At 40.9% G+C, this 19,640-nt stretch overlaps 7 protein-coding genes across 8 annotated transcripts in view; 3 read left to right on the forward strand and 4 right to left on the reverse strand.

Moving 5' to 3' along the window:
- The window catches only part of LOC112451826 (CDC42 small effector protein homolog), a 5,548-nt gene extending 3,453 nt beyond the window's left edge, over positions 1-2,095 (forward strand). The window contains exon 3 of the transcript XR_003040423.1: positions 1,419-2,095. The gene's annotated coding sequence lies outside the window, so the exon portion shown is untranslated. The remainder of the gene's footprint in view (positions 1-1,418) is intronic.
- Positions 1-2,895, reverse strand: part of LOC112451828 — a 3,055-nt gene extending 160 nt beyond the window's left edge. Inside the window, exons 1-3 of the mRNA XM_025011728.1 lie at positions 2,110-2,895; positions 365-692; positions 3-46 (exon numbers count right to left, since the gene is read on the reverse strand). Coding sequence (XP_024867496.1) covers positions 3-46; positions 365-692; positions 2,110-2,163 — 426 coding nt within the window. The 5' untranslated portion in view covers positions 2,164-2,895. The remainder of the gene's footprint in view (positions 1-2; positions 47-364; positions 693-2,109) is intronic.
- A 101-nt stretch (positions 2,896-2,996) lies between these two features.
- On the forward strand, positions 2,997-11,905 carry LOC112451821. The gene is made up of 6 exons (XM_025011718.1): positions 2,997-3,131; positions 3,245-3,329; positions 3,794-4,005; positions 9,467-9,911; positions 10,167-10,652; positions 11,125-11,905. Exons 1-6 carry the CDS (start codon positions 3,012-3,014, stop codon positions 11,550-11,552), a joined length of 1,776 nt encoding a protein of 591 aa, XP_024867486.1. The 5' UTR covers positions 2,997-3,011; the 3' UTR covers positions 11,553-11,905.
- On the forward strand, positions 4,817-6,183 carry LOC112451825. Its single transcript, XM_025011724.1, has one exon. The coding sequence runs from the start codon at positions 5,789-5,791 to the stop codon at positions 6,104-6,106; it is 318 nt and encodes a 105-aa protein (XP_024867492.1). The 5' UTR covers positions 4,817-5,788; the 3' UTR covers positions 6,107-6,183.
- Positions 6,260-9,388, reverse strand: LOC112451823. The gene is made up of 3 exons (XM_025011722.1): positions 8,622-9,388; positions 7,955-8,389; positions 6,260-7,481 (listed from the first exon to the last, which is right to left on the reverse strand). Exon 3 carries the CDS (start codon positions 7,441-7,443, stop codon positions 6,745-6,747), a length of 699 nt encoding a protein of 232 aa, XP_024867490.1. The 5' UTR covers positions 7,444-7,481; positions 7,955-8,389; positions 8,622-9,388; the 3' UTR covers positions 6,260-6,744.
- Positions 11,906-11,935: 30 nt separating the features above from the next.
- LOC112451827 (potassium/sodium hyperpolarization-activated cyclic nucleotide-gated channel 1-like) lies at positions 11,936-15,198 on the reverse strand. Its single transcript, XM_025011726.1, has 8 exons — positions 14,907-15,198; positions 14,581-14,796; positions 14,075-14,234; positions 13,857-13,990; positions 13,391-13,581; positions 12,815-13,020; positions 12,337-12,546; positions 11,936-12,260 (listed from the first exon to the last, which is right to left on the reverse strand). The coding sequence occupies exons 1-8, from the start codon at positions 15,113-15,115 to the stop codon at positions 11,967-11,969; spliced, it is 1,620 nt and encodes a 539-aa protein (XP_024867494.1). The 5' UTR covers positions 15,116-15,198; the 3' UTR covers positions 11,936-11,966.
- A 5-nt stretch (positions 15,199-15,203) lies between these two features.
- Positions 15,204-19,600, reverse strand: LOC112451822 (inosine-uridine preferring nucleoside hydrolase-like). 2 transcript variants are annotated; one of them, XM_025011721.1, is made up of 7 exons: positions 19,220-19,600; positions 17,774-18,166; positions 17,295-17,478; positions 17,104-17,220; positions 16,525-16,661; positions 16,043-16,377; positions 15,204-15,862 (listed from the first exon to the last, which is right to left on the reverse strand). In XM_025011721.1, the coding sequence occupies exons 2-6, from the start codon at positions 18,005-18,007 to the stop codon at positions 16,045-16,047; spliced, it is 1,005 nt and encodes a 334-aa protein (XP_024867489.1). In that variant the 5' UTR covers positions 18,008-18,166; positions 19,220-19,600; the 3' UTR covers positions 15,204-15,862; positions 16,043-16,044. The 2 variants fall into 2 exon arrangements, with proteins under 2 accessions (XP_024867489.1, XP_024867487.1); XM_025011719.1 differs by lacking the exon at positions 19,220-19,600 and adding an exon at positions 18,329-18,994.
- Between the last annotated feature and the right edge of the window lie 40 nt (positions 19,601-19,640).

Below are 19,640 nucleotides of genomic sequence, written 5' to 3' on the forward strand. Positions count from 1 at the left end.
ACGATCTCGTCCAAGTTTCGATGCATCGACGTGGTCGTGCTCGACACTGCAACAGTGAAACGTACCTCATTTCAAAATCAGCAATATTTATTACGAATAAGAAATAGGCGACAAATCTTTCACCGCACGAGATTCATTATACGCGCGCGCTGACGTTTTCGTATTTCGTAAGTCGTTTGCCGTTTCACAGAGGAAAACGCACTTTATGTAGATATGTTACAAGTTACAATTAGATTGCGTTAACGTCTAAAACCACCTAAGTATACATTAAGTATACATAATATTGAATCGTTTCCCCGAGGGTTGTTGAAAAAGAATATTGATCACGCGAGTCGGAGTCGATATTTGTACAAGGTAAACATGCCTTGCAGCAACATCCTTTTTCTATATTGCGTCATTCCGTCGTTCGAAGACTCCTGCTGCTCCAAAGTGTCCCGCCATTGCGTTCGTCCGACCCCTCGGTCGTCACCGTCGTCGCCGTGGTCGCCGTCGTCGGGCCGCTGCGACCACTGTTGCGGTGGTATCAATTCGTGGTTCTTGTACGCCGCCTCGATCAATTTTAAAATCGTAAACGGCGGGTCCTGCGTCGAGGAACTTCCGGCGGGCGACGACAACTTTGCGAAACCGTTCGGCGATACCGTTGAGGAGGAAACGTGAGGATGTCCTTGGACTAGTCGCGCCGTCTGGTACACCTGCCGAACGAAAAAGGAGTAAACACAAAGTCGGGGACTTTTCCTTCTCTAAAAATAAGCCATTTTCCGCGAAGTCCGCGCGCGCTAGCGCGTGCGCGCGGCGTGCACGCTTGGGAAAGACCCGTCTTCCCCGCTCCCCGGCGCGCGCGGCGCGGCGATGTGAATCGCGTTGCGCGCGAGCGTGTTCGCGAGGGCGATAAGAGATAGATAAATCATTTTATTTGTATTCTATACCAAGGCTGAGAGGCGGCATGCGATCCTGTTACATGCGCGAACGAGATAATGTAATGCGAGGGAATCTCCGCGCGGGCCGTGGACTATAAAAATTCCGTCGAAAACATTTGGACAATCGATCACTGGCGGATATCTGTTTACGAAAGGGGAATTCCGTGAAAATCGCGAAATGCACGCCGTCGGTTCTAAATGTGGAAAACTATATCGTAACGCAGTTTCGCGATGTATTTGCATCTTGATTCGCGATTGGATTCCTCCCAGCGAAGCGGGTCACCGCGATATCCAGGTGGCTAGGTGGCTGCAGCCACCTGTCATCACTTTATTATCGCACTGCCGTGCATTCGATACATATGTGTGTCACAACTCGCAGTCGCATCAACACAACTCACAACTCACGACGCTTCCGAAACGTGTTATTTAAATGTGCACATTGTTGGGAAGCCTTGTCAGATTAGTAAAGTGGAAAAAAACGTAAAACACTTTATGTTCTAGGAAGAAAGGAGCTCGCGTGAGATAAAAATGAAATGTGGATGACTCAATGACTGATAATCCGTGAGAAGAGACACGAGAGAAGAATTTAGAAACAAATATTTGTATAGAATAGAGGAAGAAGGGAAGGAATTTTCTGAAGGCAGGCGACAAGACGACAACGCACGCGTCGGCTTCGAAATGTCCGATTGTCCGATTGTCATTATATATTATAATTATTCTTAAAAACTGGTCGGTTATTCCGCTGCGTCCGCGATAGGATTGAGACAGAGATAATGTAACCACATGGGTGATATATATTAAACTCCGCAATAAAGTTGTCCACTCGCTTTTAGTGCGCATATATGTATATCGTACTGTTATCCGCGGATACGCGGAACACGGTTCTGCGTCTTTCAACCGACATGGCATGCGACTTGCTCGGCTTCCACGCGCCGCACGCGTATAAGTCCCATGCATCGAGTAAACCTGGAGTAAAACTGGAGTAAACATCCAGTGAGTATAACGATGTAAGAATTCTCGGAGAAAGGCAAATAGAAATGTATGCGAATAAATAGTTCGTCCAAGTACAAGTAGAGTAGATGAATGGTCGGCGGGCTAATTTCCTATAAAGGGCTAAATCCAGGATTAATTTTGAATGCAATCGCAAGGTTGCAGTCGTATTTGCATGGTGACCCTGATGACAGTCCCTCACCAGAACGAGCGCCAGGTATACGATCCACTTGGAGAGAAGAGCGCTCGATGTCATCTCAAAAGCGCGCCGCAGACTTGGACAACGGATGAAGATTCTCGCGAGCCACGCCACTCGACGATTGACGACGATCCGCAGTGCGAAGTGCGAGTAAATGCGACCGCTCGCAGCTCGTAGCCCGCACTCAACTGACTGACTGACCGACAGTGACCGACTGACTCTTCGTGACTCTTCGGTGACTGATCGGTCAGTTGTGGCAGTATACTGCTACAACTCGACTAACTCTCTCAAGATCCTCGAAGAACGCAGAACACCTCCGCCGCGAATATAGGCGACAGGCGAGAAAGAGAGACGGAGATAAAGCTGACTCGCTTGCTCGCTTCCGGCAACCGGCGCGCTGGCTCCGGGCCCCGGGGAAGGGAGACCGGAGACCGGAGAGGAACGATGAAGGAGCAACGGGGAAGGAGTAATAGAACTGACCGCGCGCGCGGCGCGATCCGCGCGATTGACCACTGACGACTGACCGCGCGAACCGTGACGCGGAAAAGCGAGACGCACATATCGGGACCAAACATTTTTTCCGTCTCCATCGCATCCGCGACGACGCGACGGTAGGGGAGCCGGGGGACCCTTGTCCTTGTCCGCCTTGGGCGTACCCAAGTGCGGGGCAAGATGCAACAGTTTTTCCTTTTTTATTTTTTTTTTTTCATATTTGTATCTTAATTTAATCGAAGCAAATTCTATTTTATTGAAGTGAAAAGTAAAAGCAACATTACTTGGACCTTCGACCTTAACGATCGCGCGCGGCGCGGCGCGGGTCTTTTCTCGCGGCGACTCTGGACTCTGGGCGACTCGGCGACTGGCGGAGTGGCGGCAAACGGCAGACGGCTGAGCGAGACGGCGTCATGTCCGACGCGAGAGACGCGTTGTCAGCGTTGTGTGGATACCTTAATTCGTTGATAAACGTAGGTTTAACGCCCGAGCACCTGAGGCTGGCCAAACGTAACGTTCCGGACGAGAGTGTCGTGAGTATCGACTACGGACTACGGAGCGGTGTCGGAGATTCGAATGCGCTCCCACTAACCTAACCTAACCTAATCTGACGAATTTGACAAGCGAGATCGTGTTTTGTGCGTAGGCCGAGACTCTGTGGAATACCCTGCGCGTGCTGAGCTATCACGCCGCGGGAGAGAAGCGAGGCGACGTAGATTTCCGAGATTACGGTTCGTTTCAACCGATTTGCATCCTGCGTGCACTGTAGATCGTCCTCGAGATCCGCGGTTCGGATTGCTCGCTTTTTACGAGAAACATGCACGTTATTTAGTTTTACGATTAAGTACACTGTATAGTGTATATATATGTATGTATGTTTACGTAATTGCTATAATTAAGGAGTAAACGTGCTCTTATTGTCGGCGTTTAAGAAAGAAAAGAGATATGCGATCTCTTAATTTAGCGTAGCACACATAGGGTATAGTGCTTTTTCAGAAAAGAAGTTGTTACCTATACACGCGCTTGTCGCAAAGTCGAAAAACATCGCGCAAAGTTAATAAAAATATTAAATACATATTTCAATGAAAGAAAAATATTTTCAATTACTTATACAATCTTTTATATTGGTGCTTTGTAGAAAAAAAATAGATTTAAACTTGTATGAAACGGTTTGTAAAATACTTTTTAATTCCAGACGCGTCGACGGCGGTCAAGTTGCACCTCGCCTTCTTGCAGTACCCGGTGATCGAGTTTTACGGCTTGTCGCAAGACGGCGAACGCAACAGGGACGCGTTGATAACTTTAGCTTGGTTACTGGGAACGCAGGACGTTCTGACTGCCATTCTTCGAGCGAAACTAGCCGATGGGGTCTTGGGTGCTGAATGCTCCCGTGAAGATCCCCCAAAAGTTAGTATCGAAATTTTTAGCATAAATACGATTATGAGTATAAATCTATTTTTTAAGCTGGATAGATGGAAATGGAAATGGAAAATAGCGGATCAAAGGTAGAATAAAATTTCGGGATTTTTTGCGGTACAGCTGAAGAAAATCAGTTCGTATAACTTGTTATTTTTCCGCGCGTTTTTTCTTTATTTATTCGTGTATTGAAGGAAAAACGCAAGCTTCAGTCGTCCTTCGTAAATGGTCGTTCGTGCTCGTTCGTTCACTTTGCTAGCTTGATCTGAATCTACCATTAACTCATCGTGCATGCATTCGAGCGTTCTTATTTTACTTCCCTCAAATAAAATCATATTTGTCTGATCATCAACATATTTTTTACATTCTACTTTTGTTTTCGATCGTTCATCGTTCTACTCAGTCTCCGTCGTTACGTACCGTAACGATCGATCGGCCGTTATCAACGAGCGCCGAATTCGGCAGTATCCTGCACCTAAACGCCACGGTAAATCTAAACTTGCGAGAGATCAGTGACGTGGCCTGCGAGCGGGCTAAGTTGATATCCAAAGTGCACGCGGCGAGCCTCGACGTGAGTGGTCTGCCACATTTGAGCGTATCCGAATTAGCGTTAACGAAACGCCTCGCGAGGACGCGCGTCCTCAATGATGGAGGAGGCGCGAGCTTCGAGAAGGATCGGCGATTGTTACGAGAATTCCGCGAGGTCGGGATCCTGCTCGACATGCGCGCCAAGTGGTTGCAAAAGCGGCATATATTCTTCGAATGGATGGTAAATCTTGAAAGATGTCAGACGTAAAGTGAACAGTCACGCGGGTACCTCGCGTCGAGTTTTCCCGAAAGCTCTTTTTTTCTCTCTCTCTTTCTATATATATATATGTATATAGTGTCTGCGATTGCGATATCTGAGATAAGTTTATAACGGAATCGGGAATATATATAGTTCTGAATATAGAACCCCCCGCTTCGTAATTAAAGATAAATAAATCTTCCAAATCCAAATGAAATGGATAGAAAACATAGATTCTTCGTTTTCGCGATACAAACTTATTTTCGACATCACAATAGATTATATAATATACATCTATTTTATATATATATACAATATTATAATTTATTTATCTTAATTACGAAGCGGGGGGTTCTATATTCAAACTATATATATTCCCGATTCCGTTATAAACTTATCTCAGATATCGCAATCGCAGACACTCGAAAAGCATTCATTAAACAATAAAGATTTCCTGGAAGAACTTCATAGAGAGTAAGAGAGAAAGAAAGAGAGAATTTTGACAAAAGAGATTTGTCTCAAGTTAAATTGAGAGACAGAAAATAAGTTCTTCGCATTAATCGTGATGTAAATTGTTTTATTCTTCCTCTAATAAAATATAAGAAAGTGAGGAAAAATTGCATTATTCATCACTTATTTGGTAAAGAAAGAAACAATGCAAAAATATTTATTTCCATTTATTTTACTTCCACATTTGCACACTTGCTTTAAATCGATTTGCAGAAAAATTTGCTATTGTAGAAAATATCAATTATCTCCTGAACACAAAAAAATATTTGTAATAATCTTTTCCAATTTTCTTTATGATAAAAAAAAAAACAGAAAAAAATTGTCTGGATCAATTTAACTCGACGCGAGTATCTGAGGAATAGACTTATTTTTATACATATAGTGAACCACAAAGCTTCTGGCAACGTTATATTAATTGCGACATGACTGCAACGATGTGCATTGCAGGCTACAGTGATTCAGGAGCACAAAAGATCTATGGAATCGAATCCAAGAGTAATCTGTATGCGGGAACTCGTCGCGTTCAGCTCGTTGTTACGTCACGTAATTAGAGACAAACTGGGAATTTTTACATCCGAGAAGACAGTGGACGATGGTGATTCCAGAAACTCGGCCTTCAATTGCCCGTCTCGCGCGCACAGAAGTCAATGTAATAACGCGGAGGCCCAGAGCTGGTTGGACGATTTGAATGAGCGCCAGGATCGCGAAAAGGAAAATTTCCAACGAAACAAAAAGCACGTGGCCGACGAGTTGAAGGGAATGTTGAAGTTGATACCATCTGTCGTTCGCGTTTAACAATATGTTATTATATATTCTCATTTTATATTATTATTTTACAAATGCATAATATCACGTAAAAAAGAATTATTTATTATTGCAGTAAACATTTCATTACTTATTATTATTTTGAAATAAAAAAATTATTACTATAATGTAACACATAAATAAATTATTACTATAAATTATTTATGTGTCTGACGAGTTTTACATAAATAAATGAATATAATTTACAATGATGTAAGCGTATAGGGTGTAGAATGAGCCACTTAAGAATCGAAAATATCTTCGTCGTTTTTCATGCTAGCGATGAGAAAATATTTAAAGAAGCACGTGTGTAAGATTGACGTGACTTCTCACTTCTTACATAAAGCAATATGATTGCAATGAGAAATCCTGAAAGTAAAAATAACATTTTAAAATCTTTTTCGGTATCGAATGCGGTATCTGATGATCAATATGCATTAAGATAATAGAATACCGAACAGAAACACGTTATAAAGGTTCTATATGCAATTAAATTAAACTTGTGTGTTGGTATTACTTAAAAAACAACGGAGATATTTTTATCTGGTCGTTCACTTTGCGTATCGTTAAGAGAGAGAGAGGGGGGGGGGAGAGAGCGCATCAAAAGCAAAAAGAAAAATAAGAAATTGTTATGTTGTGACGGTAACTGTTTGATCGACAACACCGAACGACGAGATGAAGACGTTGAGTATCGTGACGAGGAAGATGCCGATGACCGTCCAGTTGTTGGCCTTGTTTGCCTTGCACATTTGTTCGTGCTCCTTGACGTTGTAGACGCTGTTCCATATAAGACCAATGCCTACGGCGATTTGCAGGAACAGACTCATGCTAATCATGACGAGCGACGGATAGAAGTACGGATGCCGGCCGTCCGTCTGGAGAACGTAGCGCATCTGATTCGCGTTTGCGGACAACAACGCCAGATCCATCATACCTTGGGCCAGAGTCTTTTTGTGCTGGTAGACGTTCACGTCAGGAGTAATGACCTGCACGGCTGTCGCAGGCGATGGAAAGATTGTGCTGGCCCAGCCGGATTGTGGTTCCGAGAGAAATTCCGGTCCGTTTCTGTTGTCGAAGCCGATCGGCGGCATCGGCTTTTTACCCAGCTTCTCATCATGTTCGTCGATCTCCGTTTCGACGAACGACGGCCTCCGGGATCGCGAATTGTCCGCGAGATCTCCATCGGTCTTCGAAACAAAGTCGGCGCGCAGACCAATGGACGGAATTGCTACCTCCGAGTTAGTAGATGTCAGGGGTCTCAACGTCTCGTCGTGGACTTCGTCCAGATACAGTATCTCATCGCCGTCCGGCTTCTTGCTTCCGTTCATGTTGGTGAACCGCAGGAGACCCCGGTTGATAAGATTACCTATGGAATAGCGTGCACATTTTCATATTTCGTTCATTCGCTTTATTATTGCTCGAAAGAGCAATAATACCGTTCTATATGTATCTGAGAATATGTTTGTTATCGCGATCGAAGGTCCGCAAATGGACCTCAAATCGATTGAACGTTTCACGCGTTGTATCGCACTACCACATTTATCTCTGACATCTGTTACCATTAATCGCGACTGATTGTCATATAAAATTCGCATGTTTTTTAAATCCAACAAGTCACTTTGTAATTTTCTTCTTTTTCATCTTTTAGCTTGCATTCTTTGTAATTACATCCTTTGTAATTATACTTTACCGCTTCTATTCTTTTTTCCGTTACCATTGATCGCTCAACAAGTGTTTTAAAGTACGTAATCGAACATGGTCACTCGCTCACCCTTTAGCAGTCAAATTTTACACAAAGTTTGTTATTCTTTTATTTTCAGTATTATATTACTCACTCACCGTAATTAAAAAGACCTAGGAGCAGGTGTCCTCTCCGTCTTCACGGAACGAACAAAGGATTCGCGATGCGGACTGTCCGGCACGAGTAGCTCGACGTTCTCCGACGATTTACTTAGTGGTCTCGCTGCCGCGGGCCGCAACTGATTCATCCTTCCTCACGTCACGATCGCCGCTACGACGTTTATCATGGCCGCGTGGTTTCCCCAATGGGCCCCAGCCGTTTCGTGTCACGTTGGGAAAACGTACGATCGTTGCCGTAATTAAAGCTACGCACGCTCAGTCCGTCCGGCGAGCTATTAACACTCGCGGCAAATTCTTCTTATCTCCTTTTGGAATCTTTTTGTAAGTTCCAGTCTCTTTGATTTACTAACTTAGGATTAACTAATGGGATGATTGGACGAGTTGTTTTTCATATTAACGAATGCAATCTTGATCCTGAAAGAAAGGAACAAGTGTATTAATATTTCTAATTGTTAACTCTTGCTATATTTTTGTTATTATCAAAGTGTTGAATGCTGTAATTTCAATTATAATTCATTATAATAATAAATAATACATTATGTATACATACATACATACGTTAAAATCGTTCTTTCTTGAAAGAGGGTATAAGGAAAGAACGATTAACGTAACCGAGTTATTTTCAAATTTTCAGCAAAATACTTACTTGACATTTAATCGTAGCACCTCGCTGTTTATCCTACTTCGTGGCATCACTAATATTTTATCAGTAATATAGAGTTATAGAGAAACGGAAGAGAATCGGACGAGCATTAGTTTACGACTGTCGCGTGTACTTATGTATTAGCTATGTGCTGGCGATTTCGAGTCGCGCTTCAAGGTTTTCTTCCGAAGTGGAAGGGAGAATGGCAATGATCCAGGCATTCACAGATTCGCCGCTATAAATACAAACACGTCGTCCGCGTCTGTCCTTCATTCCCTCTCCCGTTTTAATCGTGCCTATATAATTAAGCAAGAAGCGCTTTTTTGCAAAATATGCGTTGCGTGATAATGATATTCATAATATTCATGAGATGTTTTGCATTTCCACATCCTCGGTCTGCAAGTACACAGGGTGATCAACATTTCGCATCGATCTAGATTCTAGAAATACGTAATTTCGAGAAGGCGTCATCGGTGTTTCCCCAGAGCCTCTCGATTTTCCGCGTTACGTTTACGTGACGTGAATTCATGCGCGAGCGTAGGATGCGTGATGAATAGACAAGAGTTAATAGATTTCGAACACGCGTGTGGGTCCCAGGAAATGAAGCTGAAATCTCCAAAATCATTCCTTCAATTACTCTCGCAATCCCATTTGTTCCTCGCGCGTCGGAACAAATGGATTTAAAGCATTCTCTCAATCATGCCTCTTGTCCCTAAATCCCGTTATGGGATACTAATAGGATGATATAATTATTATTGACAACAATGATAAGGATAATAATAAGTACAAATATGCAAGTATTCGGTAGTAACTATAGCGAACTTGCTATCGAATTATCATGTCGTCAGGGAAACCGGCGTCGAGAGAGTGGGAGTAAAGCATCCCGTGATCGAGGCATTCCTATGGTGGTGCTCAGGTATTCTCCGGATAGTGTCCAAAAATGGAGAACAACGGTAAGTGGCAACGGCGATTCCTGTCGAGCCTCCCTCCGAGCTACTCCCGCTGGAAGATGTGTCTCGGGGACGCGCCTCTGTCCCTCCCAACTGCTCATTAATAATCAATCGCGTGTCCGTTATGTAAAAGATAAAGTAGTGGACCGGCGAGTGAATATGGAATCGCACGAGTGTTGCGCTCGCTGTCGCGCTAAATCGATCGTCCGTAAGAGCGACGACCCCCGCAAACGTTGTCGATCCGAGCACGCCTCGGAAAAGCGGACGACCTTCTCTCCGAGAAGACATACACCTGAATGTCTCAAGTTCCATATGACCTCCGAGGAAGACGAACCGAAGAATGGTGACGTATAAGACTTTTTTTTCTTTTCTTCTTTTTCTCCTGAGATCTCATCTCCTGAAAAGACAGTCCGAAGTAGAAAGACCAAAACGCTCGGGATTGTTTGAATGGCAATGAGTTATTACTATTAGAGTTATTACAATTAAATGGAATTAATTAATAAAGAATTAAATAGTTATATATCAGACAAGTATTCCTATTTGTGATTCTTTTAATGTAATTCTAATATTAATATAAAAGAACCTTCTTTCGCTCCAGAGATCACTTCCTGCGTTGACAAATTCGCCCTGGCGAAGAGATTGCACGCGGAGAACCTGCAGCACCAACCGCTTCCAGATCGAGTGGACGATTCCGTCTTCAGGAAAGGATGTCGCGTTTGTTCACCCAGTTGCGAACGGGACGCAAAGTGGAATCCGGATCGTGCGAATCCTACGACGAGGATGGAGAACCGCTTGTTCGGACCCGCGCTCGGCTGCAAGAAACCGGAAACCCGAATGGACCTGGCAATCTGCTGGGAGACGCCGAGAGACCCGGTGTACGAGCCGCGAAGACCGACGCATATCGACGGTTCCGAGGGCGGCACGGCCCCGGCGATTTTTGCCATGATCCAGCACACGTCGGTGCCGAAAAATCGCGAGCTTCTGTCTTGTAGCGGGGAGAAGGACAAGTGCAGTTGTGCGAGGCGGGACCAGGCGGAGACAGACTCGAGGAGGAATCAATGCTGCTGCGATCGTTCCTGCAACGGTGAGGAATAATATATGTAACACGGAAAAGAAAGAACTCTTAAACGGCGTAATCGAGCATTTTCGGACAGTTTTGGAGGAAGAGAATGTTCAATCGCGGTTAGTCGATTCAAGTAATACTTTATTTGCTCTTTAGAAAATTATCCTTTACGTATATGCACTTTCTGTTGATTTACCTATAATTTATATTGTAATTTAATTACAATTAACTTCCTATAAAACTAAATTATTAATTATTAATCGTATTCATTATAAATTGAACTACTATATTATATTACGTAATCATTGATTATCTAAATTAAAGAAATGTATTTCTCTTTTTAACATTGTTGCTAATGTTGAATTTATGTATTAATTTATTATAATTCATAATATATTATTTATATATATTTTGTTACTGTGATGCTTGTAGGAAAGCATTTTACACATGTTTCAAGCGAGAAATTAAATAACAATAATAAATTCGATCGTAGAACTCCGTGGTGAACGGCGATGTGAGAAGCCATCGAGGTCGAATTCTGTGCCGCGCATCACCGAACGCAAATGCGCGGCCTGTCGTGACGGCGCGGGCGAAACGGAAACGGAATTCGAGCGGCGAAGAAGAGATCCGAGACTGATCCGGTCTGCGGTGGGTGCCGCCCTCGGTCTCGAGGAAAAACGCTGGTCGACAACGGGCGATGATGTGGCGGCGCGCAGGAATGGATTACCACCGATGAGAATGACGGTGCCGCGGCCGAGAACCCCATTCGCGAGACGCGCCTTCTGCATTGACACTTTGGCACCGCCATTCAGCGTGGTGAGCGGCTGTCGGGATGCCGATTACCCCGAGCACTGGCGGCTCATGTCTGTGTATCAGCAGTCGTACAGGAACCCACAAAAACGAAAGATTCGCCGCTTCTGATCAGGTCGGAGATAATCCATATAAAAGGGGTAACATAAAACTTGTTTTTATGGTCGAAAAATTAAATGCAGTCCTCGCGCCGTAAACCTTCGAGGTCTGCTATCCGTTAACGGTTAAAAAACTAATGAGATTACTCATTTCAGTGCCGAGCGATTATTGTTAATTGTTGATTTGTTACAACAGCGAAAAGAGTTTGATAATATTTTGTTCAAGTTTTAATCGTTAAATAAATAATTAACTCTCAGTAGGCTGTTTCCCGTAGCAATAATAAAAATGCTGCCGTTGTACGCAATTAGTAGTAAAATAGATGAAATTATTGAAAAGTTATAAAAATGAACGCAATTAATATAATAATAAAGACAAGTTAAAGACAAATAAAGAGAATAACGCTTTCACGACGTTCGCGTCGACAGCTTAGTCCCTCCTTTTGACTTTTATGCTGCTGATATTGACGTTCCCGGACATGATTGTTGGCGAGTCCAGTTCGTGGGCCTTCTCGAGCAGCGGCGTCTGCTCCGGACGCGCCAATGCGACCTTTTGCAAATGTGCAAGGAGATCGGGATACGGCGTCAGAGCGTATTGAAAGTCGCCGCGCGATAATACGTAAACCTCGCAATTCTCCGCGGCAACGACGCTCGCGATCCAGCGCTCATCCTCCATCAACAGGGCCAGCTCACCGAAATATGCCCCGTCCTCCAAGTGGCAAATCTGCGGAAACGTCAAAGTTGATCAGTTGATCAGTTGAACAGTTTGAAATCCAATTCGAGACAGATAAATCTTTCACCTCTTTCCCCACATTGTTGTAGACAGCCACGGTGCCGGAGGCGACGAAGTACAAAGCATCGCCGCGTGTACTGGCTTTGACCAGCGCGTCGTTTGGCATAAAAATCTCAGAGCGCACGGCGCCGATCAATTGTGTCACCACTGTTTGCGGCAGGTATCCAAACAGCTCCACGGTATTCATCAATCGGCGATACTTGTGTAAAAGAAGCTTCTGGAACGATAAAGGATTCAATTCTATAAGAACATATATATCATTTCAGAAAAATCGTATATGTATCATTTATCTTTTTTATGAAGTAATAAAGAAAATTCATGAGCGACGTTCAAAACGCGACAGCGGACTAAATGATTTCCGATCATGGTTTTGCAATAATTTTACAATCATTGGCAGAAGCATTGGTATGTAATCGCATAAGAGGTCCCACTTTTGTATTCTTCAGGAATAAATTTCTCGGGAAATTTTTCAAGGTACCACGTACTTCTCGCAAGTAGGGCGATACGTGGTTGATAATAATCTTATCCCTCTCGAATCCTTTTTTGTTGCGGTAATTGTAGTAGGCCAGCAATCGTTGCTGCAATGAATATGGCAATTCCTTGTACCTCATATACTGTTGTAGCTGCTGGATTAATTTCAAATGTCTCTTGCGGGTGGAATGAAACGTCATCATTAACTGCGAGAGTCGCGCTGCATAACCGTTTTGAGAAGAAAAACTTATCGATTAGTGAAACCACAGTACTTAATCTTAGGCTAAAACACGTTCGTAACGAGAAAGATTGCGAAAATTAAAGTAAAAGAGACATGATTTCGGATACATCGTACAAGGGTAGGATAAAGTCACGCTGAAGATTATGTATGAAAGAGACAGGAAATTTTTATCAAGATTGTAATATAAAAATAAAAATCAATATTTCAAATCATGTTTTGATATCCAAATATGTCTATAGTATTTTGTGTTAAATTAATTAGTATTTAAATTGATATAATTTTTCACTTAAATTAATATTTAATTTTGAAAAACTTTTTAAATTGGTCCAATTAAGCGTGATAAACGTACCCAGCAGATAAATAAATCCAAGCATTCCGAGGACAGAAAGAATTAGATTATATATAATATCCTCTGGGGCGCTGACGTGCAAATAATGCGTGGATCCGATCAGGGCGATAACAGCTCTGTTAACACATGTTAGATAGATCGCAAATTTTGTTCTCCTTTTCATCATGTAAGACGATCGAATAATCCATGATCTACAAATTTTTTGTTCTTTTATTATACTTTTAGTCGCGCATTTTATTTGATTATTGCGGGAGGAAAACATCCCTTTGATACACATTAGATGTGTTATATAAACAACAGGAACGATTTAAAAAAATAGAAACTAACACAGATGAATAGTAAAATAAAAGGAGAAAACGAAACAAGGCAAAAAAAATATGTACAAGCTATTATTTTGCTAACATAAGATGTAAGTGTTTAAATTTTCCATTTGGAGTACAATGCGTAAATTCTGTCGATTACTAACGCGTCATTTTGCTCGACTATCTTGGCGACCGCTAACGGCAAATAATACTCCAGGCAAGCGGCCCAGTGGACACATACGACGATGATGACGCTTATCTTCGCTACCTTGTACAGATGGAAATTAACTCGATATACCTGAAATTTTCATGTTTAACATTCAAGTGAGCAAGATTTCGAATTCCATTACGCAGTTAGCTACAATTGGATACGAATCCTGACGTAATAGAGTCTGCGTGAATAAGTGATGACGGTTCGAATCCACAGTATCTTCAACAGGTTCAACGATGCCAAGTACCACATCGACTCGAAGAGCACGATGAGAAATTCCAATGGTAGTACTGATAACATGTCCACAACGAAGAAACCCCGTAGATACTTGCTACGATGATCATCGCCTTATAAATCCTTGAAGAACTCTCATTTTTCCAAATAAACTCTCAAATCCGCGTTTTAAAAAGAACGGAGATCAAAGGAGTCACTTAAAGCTATAAGAGCTATAGAGATTTCGGAATTCATAGTAAACTTAAAAAAATATATATATGGACTTAAGTTCGCAGAATTAAATTATTGAGTCCAACACATGATTTCTATATGAGGAAAGCTTTGCAACATAATCTCCATTCTTTTATTTAAAAATGGATTCAAGACAATTTGGAAACTATAAGTTTCTCCATTGCAGACTGATCTTACTGATTAAAACCAAGTGTGTTCTATTGCATTCCTACCTCGCCACGATTCTCGGGTCCAGAACTATCAAATGTGTATTAGAATCATAATAACCGGTAAAGAACCAGATCACAATGTCACACATAAATACAGCGTCGATCGCAAGGTTAAAGATATACCATTTTTCATATTCGTCAAAATAAAATGCGAGGAAGACTGGAGTGGCCAACAGAGCCGCTACGATAAACAGCGTCATCACAGACTCCCAACATATTCTATATAAGAAATTATGGCGGTTTAATTTTGTTTCGAGATAGAAATAGATCTAGCTAATTCATTATTTAATTCAGTCCGTAATTTTTTGTGGAAAGAACTCGAAACTGACCTGAAAGAACTGAAGGGATGGATCATGTAGGGATGGGACTTGAGGTGTCGACTGATTTCGTAATCGATCGCCTGGGTACTCTTCAGGCAGTATAGCGTCAACGGATGTTTTCGCGACGCTATCCGTGTACTAAGAAACCAACGCCGTAGCCTCGACCAAGGAGAACTTTCGGGGATTATCTTCAGCAATAAATCCTCCTTCGGCGGCATCTCACAAACATGCTCCACGCGCGGTTCACGCTATACAATATTCGCTTAATTACTTTAATATTTAATGATTACAATTTTTGTAGACATCTCCAAAATATTCTTTTATTCCAGTCCATGTAAAGATATAAAACCTTTACAGTTCCTTTACAATTAACATTTTTTTTAAATTATGTAACAAATTTGTTTAAAGACACGCGATAACAATTATTAGAAAAGAATTATTTACATTATTTTATTTTGAATAACACTTCGAAATACCTATGCTTTCATAATTTTAGCTTTTTTCTAAAATAATCAGGTAGAAGAAAGTTAAGTGAGAGTTGGAATACACACGTTCCGACTCCGATTAAAAATCGCACTCTCACCTAATTTTCTATCTAGGAAAAAGAAAGATAAATTTACATAAACGCGATATATTTTTATTTTAAAATGCAATTCGAAATAAAATAAATTAATTGCAATATATTGTAATATGCAATATATATATACATATTTCGAAAACTAATTTTAATACTTGGACAAGTTTCGAATACTACATACAAGTAAATATTAATGAGTGAGTATGAAATTAGAATAAAAATCTGTCTTCTTGGCATTTCTCCTGGATGATGATCGCATACCTGGATACGTGGTGCCGTTGTAAAATCAGGTACAAGAGCCATTAAATCCATATCGTTTTCTTTAACGTGATCTTGAAAATAAATTCTCTAGTCTCTTCTCATCTATACATGTGTTTGTTATTGCTCCCTGTTAATTAAAAAGAAAAAATTAATATTTAAATGTTACATGGAAATTATACAAAAATACTTAAACCTATTAATTCAATAATAATCAAATAATAAATCAGACACAAGATAGAAACAGTATATTCGCTTTTATATCCTTTTATTCACCGATGACAGTTACATTTCACAGAATGATAGTCACCGTTAATCACGAATCGTGTTCACTGCATCCAGTAAAATTTTCTTAAAAATCTCCGAATCAAAACCGTGTATCAAATTCACATTCGGTTTGTTCGACAACAGATGATCGAGAACAACTTGGCCCCGAGTTCTATTGCCGATCAATTCGATGTCCGCGTGCCATGCGACGACATTCTTGGCCATATGAGGTATCAACACGATTCCGGCTAAGAAAGCATCGCACATAGTATAATAAGGAAAATGCTTCTTCGCTTGTGAGCGTCTGCTGTCCTCGATTGCGTTCATCATATGTACGCAGGGTTTGTCTATTTTGCCTAACACGTCCCTTCGCCATTCCTGAAAAATTTATTTCAAAAGTTACTATTGATTCGTGCTAATAATAAAGGTTGACTTAAACAATTAATTACTATAATGACAATATAATATTTATTTTATAATGATTTTTTAATAATTGACAATAATTATGAATATAATTGTAGGTACATGTGTAATTCTGGTCTCTAAGCAGGACTCCCATGGTAACAACCATAGAGGCTTGTTGTTGCTGTTGAGTACGATGTGCACGCTTTCCGGGTCCGCGTAGAAATTAAATTCCGCTTGCGCAGTTATGTTACCCTGTGCTTTGAAAATATTTTATTGTTGTTACTCTACACACTTTTGTTTACACATGGATAACATTTTCTTATTGACACTGCAGACACTTCTCTTATCTCTATTATATAATTTGCCTCTGAACTTTTTAATCTAGCAATATACCAATCGCTCAGTTATATCTATATAATATGTTTTCAGTTCGTTAAAAATATCACGAGCGCTCATTATTCCCATTTTAAATAATGCAATTATATACGGCAATGTAGTTTTCCTAATCATCCCATTCCATTGTGACACAATTATACACATACTATAACTATATGCACAGCCAAACGATGTCAACTACATTATCTCAGTTGATTAACAATGCATGCAAGTCAAATCTTATTAACTTTGTGTCGCTTAAAGGCTTTACCAATCGAATTTATGACGAGACTGCGAACTAATTCAATTAACACAAATAATTACCAGTTGAATTTCCACCCATCACAAAAAATTCCTTCACGTTGTCCGCAAACTCTGGATACAGTTTCATAGCCATCGCTATGTTCGTCAGGGGACCGATGCAGACCACGGAAATGTTACCTTAATTATAAAACAGTTGTTATTAAATTAATTAAGCTAATTGCAGCAAAAGAGAGGGTTGTACTGGGTTGTACCTGGATCCTCCGACGTGATTCTGTGTAACGCGCACGCGGCATGCTCTTGTTGAAGTTTACTCGTGTCCGGGTCGTCGGCAAACGCATCTCCGAATCCATCAGTTCCGTGATACTGCTCCAATGCCGTTTCCTTCGCATTTGGAGTATCCAGCAGAGGCGAATACGCTCCTCGATAAACGGGTATCTATATGAAACAATTTCACATGTAGTGCTTTAAGTCCTTCACCCTTGTGATTACGCGATTGATGATCAGATTAATTTACGTATATTTTTATATAATTGTACGGTCAGCTGATTCGCTGTTATAAAATTACAAATGACTCGATAATATATATTTAAAAGAATGTTGAGATGTTCTTTGAGACTGCAGTCGTTTCTCTCGACAAACTCAGCGCATAAGATAAATATTATAGTCAAATCTTATTAATCTCGCCTTCTCCGGTAAATCGGATGTCTAAACGAATGATAATTAAACTTACATCCGTGCAGTTGCATACGTTGAGCGTTCTGAACACGTTTCTCACGACATTGTCCACTTTGGTGTTACCGTTAACACAGGTGATGGCTTTAACGTGGATTCTCCCGTCTGTGTGACCAGCTAAGAGAACGATCAAGGCCAGAGCGTCGTCGATACCGGCGTCACAGTCCACGATAATATTCCTCGGAGCCTTCACCTCGCGCATATCTATCTCGGACTTTACCGCCGATAACATTTTCTTATAATTCTTATCGCGGAAAACGCACGTGCACGTGAGTCGTGTGAGGTACCGGCAACGTTATCATTTATTATTAGAGTGCAACTCGGGTGAGACGTACTCTCGTATTTATAGGATTGATAAGAAAGTACGGTTGATAACGCGTTTTGTTTGTCACTGCAAAGAGATAAAAGTTGAGACTTATCACAGACTCGTCAGCAGGGTATATACTAACAAAAATAAGTATATAAATCCTAGCGTGTTGCGCGCATTGGCATAAATTGCAAAGCAGAGAAAGCCCAGCGGGGAATCTCGGATATAATTGTTTTTATTACTTACAATTAGTTTTTACACAGTTTTACTTTACGAGAGCACCAGCACTCTTAATGCCAATTCCGGTCGCGAGCGAAATGGCGAATCTCAAATATCGCCGTTCGCTAACTTGCCCGTGTGGTTCAGGATAGTCTCGACTACTTTTAAAGAATCCTGATACACTTGAATTGAACAAACGAGAAAGAAAGATATTGATTTTATTCGCAAATGTGAAAGGTAACGTGCTATGAAATTTTGATACGAACTCAAGTTGAATCTTAATCTTAATTGCATTTTGCGTGTATGTGTTGTCGCTCATTCAAGTGTGCGATTGTCTCTATATCCGTTATCTAAACTCGAGACGTCGCGCGCGCGCAGATAAGAACTACATGTAATGTCATATAATATTATAGGTCCTCGGTGGAAATTAATTCAAAACCCAAACTCAAAGCAATCGCGATTTGTACGCATTTCAGTAATTTTGCGCTCTTCGTTCAGCGTTCTTTTCGAGTTCAAAAGACGCGAAAGTTTTATTTTCGCACGAGGTGCGAAAATTAAGTACAATAAGGGTCACGAGAATTCGTGGGACTAGAAAAAATCGCAACTCCGATACACAAAATATTGCATTCGAGGATATGAATACACAGTATGGATATCAAATAATATAAAATTAACAGTACACACACACACACACACACAATATTATTAACATATTAACATTTCATTTCATTTAATACATTAATAATACACATTAAATACAGTATTATGTAACATTATCTTGATATCGAATATCATTAATATATTATATAATGCTATATTCTGTACAATTTATAGTTATATAATTTAATATATCAATATAAATATGAGATATCATTATTATTAAATATTACGCAAAGTATTCCTAACGGCTTTTCTAACCTCGTCACTGGGGAGGGAAATCTCTTCAATCTCGGTACTTTCGTCACGTCTCGCGTCACGCTCAAAAAGGGATTTCCGGAGGGAAAGAATGAGATAATGTTCGAGTGAAATTGTCGAAAAGAATCGAACGTAGCTTGGATTATAACTTGTAACTTGAAATAGCAAACGCTGTAACGGGATCAACGGGAACGGTCATACGGGATGTTGTTTACTGTTTAGTGTTTACGCGTATTTATTATGTTTTTACAATAGCCGACCTCTACATATCTGTTCTTGAACTATCCTTAATCACCTAATTCTACATAAAACCCCCTCCTCATTCGTTCCCATACAGCACATGATATCATTCGTATATACTGCGTATATACTGTATATTGTAAGATTATTTGTGCCGTGCTTGAGTAGACCGTAAGGTGTGATT

Source organism: Temnothorax curvispinosus, unplaced genomic scaffold, assembly GCF_003070985.1.
Source record: "Temnothorax curvispinosus isolate PA1 unplaced genomic scaffold, ASM307098v1 QBEX01002643.1, whole genome shotgun sequence".
In the NCBI taxonomy this organism is placed as follows: Eukaryota; Metazoa; Arthropoda; class Insecta; order Hymenoptera; family Formicidae; genus Temnothorax; species Temnothorax curvispinosus.